Consider the following 11,686-nt stretch of genomic DNA (forward strand, 5'->3'; position numbering starts at 1 on the left):
CCTTAGACCACCTTTATTTTATACCACTACCAGGCCTACTTAGTTGGACTAACAGCCCTGGATCAAGCTTAGCTTGATTTTTGTATTTTATTAAAAAAAATTTACTCCCTGGACTTTTCGAAATCGTTTGGTGTCGATTGATTAACTTGAAGGGTAACAGTGACGTTTGATTCTGAAAAATATGGTTTGAAAATCCTTCTTAAAATACAACTACCCTTAAATTTGTCTATGTGAGGGTTTCTTGTTGCCCAATAAGTCAGACTAGTCTTCTGCCCTGTTCGAGCATAAGTTGGCTTAGCTCAGGGCTATGAAACTGGTAGGTGAATGAGTATTTTTTTTTGCTCATAGGCCAACAGTCGTTTGACATGTGGCACAAATGACAACAACTACAAGAAAAATTTCTCCCTCCTGCCTTCCTGATCTGCCCATCTTGTTGCATTCAAAAACATGATCTAATGCCACGGGATTGTAGAGAACGAAATTCTATTAATTTAAAAAAATATTTTTCATTGTAGATTTTTAATTTTTAAATGTAGGTGTTCATTTGTCGTTCATTTTCCATTCCTTGGATGAAGCTCGAAACAACTTTTTTTTTTAATTTGTTTTTAATTTTTTTAAGGCTTGTGTTGTTAGATTGAAAATGTGATAACCCATGCGGGTTTACTGACCTATTTTAAGATTTTAAATTTTAAAATTAAAATTTGTGGGTAGATGACGTACAGGTAGGAGAGAGATTTTTTTATCTATCGTTGATGTCATTGGCGTCACATGTCAAACGGTTGTTAGGCTGTAAGCAAAAACTCATTTGTGGGTCAACTTGCTAGTTAGCAAGTACTTTTTTGCTCAAGGCCCAATAATGATTTGATACGTGATGCAAATGACATCAACAATAAGCAAGGAAATTTCTCTCTCCCCATGATAAAAAAAAAAAAAAATTGCTGCATTCAAAAACATGATCCTATGCCACAAGGTTGTAGAAAACGAAATTTTATGAATTAAAAAAAAATGAGAAAAAAAAACTTTATTTTGCACAATTGAATTTTAATTTTAAGTTTAGATACTTGTAACTGTCCATTTTCAATTCTCTAAATTAAACTTGAAAATCATTTTTTTTTTAATTATTAATTTTTTATAAAATCTAGAAGACTATGGTGTTAGATTGACAATGTGATAATCCATGTGGGTTCAATGACCCATTTTAAATTTAAATCTTAAAAATGAAATTTGTGGACATAAGACGTGTGAGGAGGAGAGAAAATTCTCTCGCTATGTCATTTGCACCACATGTCAAACGACTGTTGGACTGTGAGCAAAAAGAATCATTCCTACTTAGCAGCCCACATAAAAAATAGGTTTGAAGTAAAATAATAATAATAAATAAATAAACAAAACAAAACAAAAGGAAAAGACATACGTTGGAGTCCAACTTTGAAGGTGGCAGGCCACTTCAAAATTTCAAAGAACCCCACCCCGTAACTGTGAAATTAAAAAAAAAGAAGAAAAATCAACTTCCTTTTTTAAATACTTAAAATTACTAAATCAAAATTTGAAAAGATCAAGAAAAAACAATGTTTACTTATGGTCAAGAGGGTAAATTTAATCTTGTATTTTTTTAAGAGGTAAATTTTATATCTCCAATTTTATAGGAGGGTGTTTCTAAAATAACATTTTTTTCTTTAACTTGAGGTGGAATGTCCAAGCGTACATGTATCCGATGGGTTATGGATATTTTTTTTAATTTTGAAAACAACCAAACATGACTTTAGGGAAGAGAGATTGCAATTTTTTAGGTTTTTGACCACTTCCACTCTGCCTTCTCTCATTATAATAGTAAAGATATTTGCAATATGGAAATATCACATGTAATCTAAAGGAGAGTGTAATATATTGAAATCCTGAAAGTGCTTCAAAGTTTTTTCCTATGTACACCTCTTGCAATTGAGAGGATTCTACTGAAATTTTGAAATGGGATGGATGCCTAAATTTTCTTTTCCTACGGAGTTCAACTTTGAAATTCCCAAACCGTTTCAAAATTTAGGAGGAACCCACATCCTAACATGACATGTAGTTTTTGTACTTATTTCATAACTTTATTTTTTCGTTAATATTTGGAATACCTCCTTCGAGACACCACATGTAATTTGAAAGAGAGGATTCTACCCAAATTTTGAAAACAGGATGGGCGCTTCAAAGATTTTTCATAACCGGATTGGATTAGGAAAGCACCAAGGAGGATGTCGAAAGTCCTTGAACATAGAAGTTGTAGTGTACTGTATTGTTTCCCATATTTTTCTCCGTCACGACATTCACGTTAAATTCATTGGACCCCACCCATCGGTAATTGCCACAACAAACTGATGGGGATGGTGGTTATTATTGATCCGACATGAATAATGCACTATATGGTTGTTGTTATTAATGGTATTATCGGTACCTTGATAATTCCATGATTCAAAATTTCAAGAGTTGAGTATAGGATGCATTTTATTTGTATTTTGTCTCGTCATATGTTGAAGATCGAAATGGGCCCACTAAATCCGATTTCAGTTTTAATTTAAAGTGACCCTGATTTGCAATGAAATTGTTGATCGTTTCATTCTCCAACCAATATTTCTATCTCATCCGCATAGGAACCACTAGTATTTTTGGTGGTAGGGCCACATAACGTGTAATTATTATTTTTTTTTGTGAGAGATTTACTCGGCAGACCTAACAGGTGCATTTTTATGACAAAAACTCTATTGGAGTTGTAGAACTCCAAGTACTTAACATAACTTGGAATGGATTGTAACTGCATCAATTTGTCACATATAAAAATATGATTTGATGCTACAGTGTTATAAATGATAAAATTCTAAGAACTCTGAAAAAAAAATTCGAAAAAAAATTAATTTTCATTGATGAATTTTAATTTTAAATTTGGGAGTTTGATAGTCATCCATTTTAATGACCTTAGATCAAGTTCAAAAGGGATTTTGTTTTTTAATTTTTTCTTGAATCTGAATTTTTCCCTGAAGTCTAGAAGTCTGTAGAGTTCGATTGTCAATTTGATAATCTACGTGATTCCAACAAATTTTAGTAAGATTTTAAATCTTCCTAAATTAGTTATGCTGGTCTGATTCAGTTCATATTCAATAACTTATTCAATCAGGTCCTGTAAGGAATCTCAACGTTCTAATCCAAACCTGATCCAACACCAATCATATTGCATCCCATACAAATAAATCCAACATCTTTGTATTATAGAAGATATCATTGAAACAGTATATATATATGGGTAGCGTTCAATGGCCAACAGTTGGGCAAATATTTTGGCAAACACATTTTTCAAAACATGGGCTAGAGGTCTTGGAATGGGCTGATTTTTGGTGAGGATGATCTCTACGGTGAGGAGAGCATCATCACCAAAAATCAGCTCATTCCAAAACTTCTAACCCCATCAAAAATGGTTTACAAAAAATGGACGGTTCACGATTTTTCAACTTGTAAACTGGGGCTAGAAGTTTTGGAATGAGCTGATTTTTGGTGAGGATGATCTCCTCACCGTAGAGATCATCCTCACCAAAAATCAGCCCATTCCAAGACCTCTAACCCATGTTTTGAAAAAGTGTTTGCCAAACTGTTGGCCATTGAACGGGACCCTGTATATATATATATATAGGGAAATGTTCAACAACAAACATTTTGACAAACATTTTGGCAAAACATTTTTCAAAACATGGGTTAGAGGTTTTGGAATGGACTGATTTTTGGTGAGGATGATCTCTACGGTGAGGAGATCATCATCACCAAAAATCAGCTCATTCCAAAACTTCTAACCCCATCAAAAATGATTTACAAAAAATGGATGGTCCACGATTTTTCAACTTGTAAACTGGGGTTAGAAGTTTTGAAATGGGATGATTTTTGGTGAGGATGATCTCCTCACCGTAGAGATCATCCTCACCAAAAATCAGCCCATTCCAAAACCTCTAACCCATGTTTTGAAAAATGTTTTGCCAAAATGTTTGTTGCTGAACGGGACCCTATATATATATAAAACACTTCTAATGCCATCAAAAGTGATTAACAAAAAATGGTCGGTCCACGAATATTCAACTGTTAAACATGTGGTTAAAAGTTTCATAATGGGCTGATTTTTTGTGAGGATGATGGGGATGATCTCCTTGCTAAAACTTCTAATCCCATTAAAATTATTTTAGAATTGTGAACTGTAGATGTTTTACCGAAAATTTGTAAACCACTTTTGATGGACTAAGAAGTTTCAGACCTGGCTGATTTTTTGTGAGGATGATCTTCTCACCATAGAGATCATCCTCACAAAAAATCAACTCAATCTGAAACTTTTAAGTCACATAGGACAAAACTTTTGTCAGCGTTTTGTCATCCTAAGATTGTCAGTCGAACGCTCTCCTAAATAGGTATGTATGAATTTGGGATATGGAAGACTCAAAATAGATTAAATAAAATGGATCAGATTATTATCGGATCATGTCCTTTCTAATCCCAATCTCAATGTAGCGAATTCTGATCTAATACCTACCAGGTTGAAGACGGACCGACTAAGTTAATGATATAAATCCAGCTCCTAAGAAAGATTTTTGGCACATAGAAAAGCAAATCTGAGATTTCATAGAATCTTACATGAACAATCACACAAAGCCTAACAATAATAGTTTTGTAATTTGGAGATGCCCTCAATACACTTGGGTTTGTGTGATTGGTTTATCTATGATTCTAGGAAATCTCAGATTGACTTTTCCGTGTGTAAATTTTTTTTTTTTTTACTCCCAAACAAGTTAAGACTCACCAAATGAACTGATTACAAGGTGAATTTTAAAGCTATGTGAACAAATGATATTCAAGCAACACAATACCGCGAAGCAGTAAATTTATTAGATTCACACACACATTCAAGTCCTACGCTGGAATAACAATAATTATGTGGCATCTCTATTCTCTAATACAAGACACATAGAGAGGCTCAAAGCTGTAGAATGCATCTCAATGACTTCCCATCAATGAGAAGTTTAAAAGCTTCATTAATCTGAGAGAAGGGAAGCTCATGTGTTATGAATCCATCCAAATTCACCACCTGAAACCAAATGTGGCACTAAAATTTTATGGAAACATTCATAGAAAAACATGAAGATAGAATAGCCACATATACATACTTACCCCATTCATGCATTCATTGGCAAAATGAGGCAATTGGGTCTTCCCTTTGAAGTCTCCAAATACTGATCCCACGATTCTCCTGCCGTCGAAAAACTCCATTGGATGAAAAGGCATCATCCTCGGCGTTGGGTGAATTCCCAAAATTACGGTCAAACCCCACCCCTGTCACAAATCATCATCATCTTAGGATTGTCAATGGATAAGGTTCGGAATTGATGCAATATTCATTGGTTTAGGTCCTTTGCAGGATCTTAAGGTTAACCAAATAATCTATTAGGGCCAAGAAGCTGTATTATAGACCACTACATTCTATATGGGCCCAACTAAGCCCATTATCAGATATGGGGTTGGTTTGGGCAACTTGGGACAAAATCCTGGATCCTTCTCTGTGAATGTCTCAGCCATGGTTTTTAAACTCGTCCGAGATCGAGACGTATCGTCCGAGTTAACTCGGTATCAGAGCTGAATAAGATCAACTCACAAAGTGATTTTTTTGACCGAGTTTTATGTCTCACGTTATATTTTTTGAGTTATCTCACGAGACGTCTCAAACATATTGGAAAACTCGTCCGAGACGACTCGGTATCAGAGCTGAACGAGACGAGATGCGATACCGAGTTTAAAAACCATGGTCTCAGTTACAACTCATCTAAATAAAACCTTATTCATCCATCACATTCTAAGGGTCCATCTGAACGGGTCCCACTCCAGCGTGGAAATCCCAACTAGATTCCGATAGAACTTAGAAGGCACCACTATCGTTTTGGAAAAAGATGGTCTTGACTCTAGACTGATAAAATATCTTATATAGCCCCAATATCTTGGACATGTTGTTTCGACTTTTCAGTATATTGATTTAGGGCCTTTCGTCTTCACTCAATGCCCATCTTTTTCGATTAGACTGACTTTGACGCTTTACTTATTACTATTTATTTTTTTAAAATTAAATGTTTCCTCAGTTTTTTATTATTATTACTGAATGAGTGGATGATGTAAAAAGAGAGGGTTTGGTGTACGAATCTTTCGAGGTTGCTGGTTGTCGAGACTGAAATCACATAGAGATTGTTCGATTTGAAGAGTGTTGGATCATTTTCATCACTTAGAAAGGATTTCGTGTTTGATTCAGATAGAGAGGATTTGTGGAGGGCAGTTATCGGAATTACTAACATGTGACGACCATAATTAATAATATCCTATCCGTCGAGTATATCATGTCATGCCGAGCTTGATGGTGATTTGACAGGAATAAAAGCACTGACAAAGAAGAGATAGCTTTTATGTATGTTAGTGTAGTGTACCAAACAAGGTTGTGCCAATGAACCATAGGATGACAATGCGGATGATTGAGAGGATGGCTGTGTGGATGAACAAGTAAAGAGTCGAAAAGATAGCTAGTTGTGTGGATGGCCAAGTGAATGACTGTGTGTGATGGTTGAGAGGATGACTATGTGTGATAATTGTGCCAATGGCCCATAAGATTGATGAGTGAATGGCCTAGAAGATAACTAGTTGTATGGATGGCCAAAAGGATGATTGTGTGTGATAATTTTGCCAATGGTCGAGTGGGTGGCTGAGTGAATGCTCGAGATGATATTAGCACCAAATATAATGGATTCAACGTTTCAAGTTGACTTAGTTGAGTCCACTCAAAAATGTATCGAGTAAGTTCAAAAACTTAACTAAGTTATTTGATTATTTAAAATAATTTTTGTAGAGAACAGAGATATATTATTATTTATTATATTTTTTTAAATATTCATAATATTAAATATAATTTTATTCAATTAGCAAGTTTTCAAGTTAATTCAATTCAATGGAAATTTGAGTCAAGTTTTAAAACAATGTTTTAAATATTTAATATAGCAAATACAAATTAAATTATTTAGTAAGAGAAAAAAATAAGGAAGATTCTAGAAAGAGAGGAAATAAATTATAAAAAAAAAAAGAGGCTGGGGTAGAGGGAGAGAGCAAAAAAAGAGGAAGGGTAAAATAAATTAGATTTAGAAAATCTTAGATTTCCAAAATCTTTATGAATGGGACTTCAAAGAATCTCATTTATTTTTATCCCTCTTAAAGAATACTTCTTAATGGATTGAGTGACTTCCTAACAAAAAAAAAAAAATAGAAACGAGGACCGTTTACATCTTACCAAATAATTTAATTTGACAAATGTTAATAAAGTACGTAAAAAACTGGTATGATGTGGTCTTTAAAAAAAAAAAATAGAGAGAGGATTACGTACGTCATGGGTGGACAAGAAAGCATCACGGAGGACGTCCAAGTTCCCTGAACACTCGAAGCTGTACTGCACACCTCCTCCCGTCATTTCCCGTATTTTCTGCACAAATAATTGCATTAAATCAATATCTGCCACTTGTTTGGTGATGGCGTTGTTATTGTTCCCTCATTAATATATGGATGTTCCCGTTAGGCCAATAATTGTCTATTATTCAAAATTTATGGACTTGACTTCTTTACTTTAGAAAAATATAAAATCTATTTTTATTATTATTTATAATAAAATGTAAATTGATCCGTTTGGAAGATATAATTTTTATTTATTTATAAATTTCATGTTTATCTGATGAACCTGATTAGATCCAATTGAATCGAGGCAGATATATTTGGTGATGGTGATGGGCCCATGTAATCTGTAATAAGAATCCCACTTGATGAGAATGGTCATTTCACTTTATCTTTGTGATATTATTCTTTTCGACTCTTGCAGGGATAACATTGAAATGTACATCTATTCTGATGTGGTGGTGTACACCTAGTTATAAGTGCTTTTCACTTTTATTTGGATGAAAAAAATCTATAATTATGTGTGCACCACGACAATGATGTGTATTTTAATGTTACTTCAGCATTGTCCTTTTCTAAATTTCAATGCCGTCTCAAAATAACAAAAGAGTGACATTGGTGTGCACAAATCACATATGCATCTCTCTTGTATCTCGATGAAAAGCATCTATGATTTTATAGACATGTCCTCATTAACAATGATTCAAAAGATGTCAATTTCAATGTTACGTCAACTTTTTTGCCTAATAAAACATAAAATAATGCTGAAGTGACTTCAAATTGAAATCTCATAATGCACTTTTTGACATGAAAGTGTATGAAAATCATTAATGCTTTTATCAAGATACTAATAAAAATATCTATGATTCTCATACACTTTCACCTCAAGAAGTGTGATATGAGATTCCAAGTTAAAGTCCCTCTATCACAACTATAAAATGTATTATTATCTTCTGTCGGCATCTCGTTTGGTTTTGTCAACATGTGCCATTGGGCAATAAATACAATGGGGGAAATTGTGTTTTGTGCCAATAATGCCGTCTAAAATTTTATCAAAATGCCCGTCAATGCTTGTTCGCAAAAGTGTATTTATCGCACTTTAAGCATCATGGAGGACGTCCAAGTTACTTGAACACCCTAAGGGTCACACGTTATAAAATGAGTCTTGCTGGAGTAACATTAAAATTGAATCGGTTGAGACATTGGTGTGCACATAACCATAGATATTTCTCACTCGTATCTCGATTAAAAGCATCCATGACTCAATAGACACATCCACATCAGCAATGTCTGAAATGATATCGATTTCAATGTTACTTCAACATTTTCTTTATAAAAAAACCCTTAATTTATAATTGGAAGGTTGGCATCGAGCCAGTTGACCAAAGGAATTTTCTACATTGGCTGCTTTGCACGATCTCTTTCCATTAATATAAATAGAGAGAGGGTTGGAATCCATTGACTCAAATATAATTACAATCCTAACCTTTCAATACAAATTAAACGGTTCATAATTTTTCTTGAGATAAATATTATTGTGACATATTTTTGGGATACGCATAATATCGTTGTTGTACAGATTGTGTGTTATTTGTTTAATCATATTTCTTGCAATGGAATCCAAATTAATTATAATTATTACAATAAAAAAATAAAGTTGACAAAGAAATATTTTATTATTTTAGTATAAGATTAATATAATTTATAAAATTCTAAAATAGTAAATACCAAAACATCATCAATGAAATAATTTAATAATCACAATATGATTATAAGGTCTAAAAGAATTTGATGCATTAACCTATATTCATATCCATTTTAAATTATAAGAGGATGTACCTATTTTGATTTATCAGAATATATATGGTTGATACAAAGTAAAGGACCTTATTATATAACTTTGGATCAGGTCCATAACATATCTCAACTTTGATTTACACCTGTAACTAATAAATTAGATCATATTCTGGTCCAAAACAATTTAAACATAATTATCTTTTTTTTTTAACGTTTTATTGGAGTCCAAATAAGAGAGGATTATCATGTTTCAAGTCCTAAATAACATGTTAATCAAATATTTCTTACCTCATTTACAGGTTTATCGAGATCCGTTGGATTGATAAAATCAGTGATTCCCATTGCTTTGCCTATGTTTCCAAGAAATAAATAAAACTCCTAAATTCATAGAATTTCATTTGAAAATTGATCAAATTATCTATTAAAGACGTACCTTTGATGAATTTATCTGGATTGATATCAACGCCTATGATTTGCGAAGCTCCTCTTGATCTTGCTCCTTCAGCCACCTATGCCGTCACGATTTAACCATACAATAATTATATATAAAAATAGAGGTAAAGGTGGTATCGGGTTGGGTACGGGTCAGGTTCTCAAACTTACTGCAAGCCCCACTGCACCCAAACCAAAGACGGCTACACTTGACCCGGCTTGCACGTTTGCCGTGTTCCATGCAGCTCCAACTCCTTCGATCAAAAATAAAGAATTTCAAGTCAAAAGTCAAAATAATAATATTTAATGATGGGCCTTTCCATAATCAGAGTGGACCCAACAGACAATCTATATGCTAATGATCTTATACAAATTTTGATGCTATAGGGATATATATATTAGAACTTCTCTCTTCATCAATGAACTTCATTTTATTTTCATTTCATTTATGTACAAGAGGACCCACACCACAATGTTCGGTTGTCTTGTCATATAGATGCCTAGCATAAAAGTCAAAATAAACATTAAATTTGACTGATTTTTCACTCATAGGATTTCTCGTCACAGTGCTCGCAGACTGTTTAGTCTTTAGAACATGCCACGACAGGCCTAACGAGGGCTCATGTGATTGGGCGGACAAGACGGCAAGGTAGATCTAGATCAGATGGTTATAATCATCGATCCGGCTAAAGTTTTCTCAAAAACTCTATTAAAGACATGGTCTACAAATTGAACGTTTCAGATCATTTTCCAGCTTATACATTAGGGTATTAGCATCGTATATTGTTACCTGTAGAAACACCACAGCTTAGCAAACTCATCTTCTTTAGAGGAGCATCCGAGTTGATCTTGACAACACAGGCCGAGTTAAGAACAGTGAACTCGGAGAAAGTTGAGGTGTTGAGGAAATGGTAAATGGGTTTTCCATCTGGAGTAGAAAACCTGGGTTTGCTGTCTAAAACCATGGTGCTTCTCATCGGTTTGACTCGGAACGTTTCGCAGAGATTAGTTTTCTCTGAGTTACAATAGATGCAATCTCCACACTCCCCATTAAAGATGGGGACAACATGATCACCTTCTCCCATATCCATCACTCCTTCACCAACACTTTCGATGATCCTGCAAGACAATATAAGTGATGAGAGAGAGAGAGAGAGAGAGAGAGAGAGAGAGAGAGAAGAGAGAGAGAGAGGGAGAGAGTACCCAGAAGCTTCATGCCCGAATATTCGAGGATAAACTCTTTGGCTCTCATTCTGTGACAGAAAGAGAAGTATTGAATGGTTAGATAAGATTCAAGACGACACAAATTTTTCTTGAGAAATTCTCTTTGCCTTTAATGTTACGTATATGGGATCTCTCTTACCTCTCCTATCCAAGCACTGAGATCAGAATGGCAGATTGATGTGTAAAGGATCTTAATTCGAACCTCCATTTTCTGAGGAGGATCAACTTGTACTTGTTCTATAACAAATGGTTGTTTAGGACCCCATGCAACAGCAGCTACATCATATAAAACAACAGGAGGAACTTAATGATGATGATTGAACAAAGAGAAAAATATAAGAGATGGAATTGAATCACTTACCCTTACAGCTGATGATCTTCCCTCTTGTTTCACTTGGACTTAGGAGCCCATTAGCAGATTTATCAGTGAACTTACTCATCTCTCTCTCTCTCTCTCTCAATATCTCTCAATATATTGTTGCTAATTCCATTGATTCTGGGAATGTATTTATAGCCAGGGTTGGAAGAAGTCTAGCGATGGGTAATTTAGACCTACCCTCTAAGGATTTGGTGAACATTTGAGATATCCCCTATGTTTTTAAACAAATAACATACCCTTTGATCAAGGTATTCTATCAGAGACTAACATAAAATGACATAAATACTCTTTATTTCAACTTATTTTCAAGGCATCTCTAATCTTTAGGATAAAATTAGGAAAGTACTAAAGTGACTTCTTACGACACTGCAT

The 11,686-nt window shown here is 34.2% G+C and overlaps 1 protein-coding gene across 1 annotated transcript; it reads right to left on the reverse strand.

Moving 5' to 3' along the window:
* Positions 1-4,860: 4,860 nt before the first annotated feature.
* On the reverse strand, positions 4,861-11,455 carry LOC147380807 (alcohol dehydrogenase-like 3). Its single transcript, XM_086431223.1, has 10 exons — positions 11,297-11,455; positions 11,075-11,211; positions 10,915-10,964; positions 10,502-10,830; positions 9,883-9,965; positions 9,713-9,788; positions 9,568-9,629; positions 7,421-7,516; positions 5,179-5,340; positions 4,861-5,095 (listed from the first exon to the last, which is right to left on the reverse strand). The coding sequence occupies exons 1-10, from the start codon at positions 11,373-11,375 to the stop codon at positions 4,985-4,987; spliced, it is 1,185 nt and encodes a 394-aa protein (XP_086287349.1). The 5' UTR covers positions 11,376-11,455; the 3' UTR covers positions 4,861-4,984.
* Between the last annotated feature and the right edge of the window lie 231 nt (positions 11,456-11,686).

The sequence above is a fragment of the Akebia trifoliata genome, unplaced genomic scaffold, assembly GCF_017979445.1.
Source record: "Akebia trifoliata isolate Shusen 1 unplaced genomic scaffold, ASM1797944v1 Contig00963, whole genome shotgun sequence".
NCBI lineage: Eukaryota > Viridiplantae > Streptophyta > Magnoliopsida > Ranunculales > Lardizabalaceae > Akebia > Akebia trifoliata.

What these genes read in the sequence shown, in the direction of transcription:
- LOC147380807 (XM_086431223.1), bottom strand. Translation starts at nt 11,375, where the DNA reads ATGAGTAAGTTCACTGATAAATCTGCTAATGGGCTCCTAAGTCCAAGT. An exon ending in GAAGATCATCAGCTGTAAGG is followed by an intron (nt 11,212 to 11,296) that starts GTAAGTGATTCA and finishes TATATGATGTAG; the next exon opens with CTGCTGTTGCATGGGGTCCT. An exon ending in CTTTCTTGTCCACCCATGAC is followed by an intron (nt 5,341 to 7,420) that starts GTACGTAATCCT and finishes GATTTGTGACAG; the next exon opens with GGGTGGGGTTTGACCGTAAT.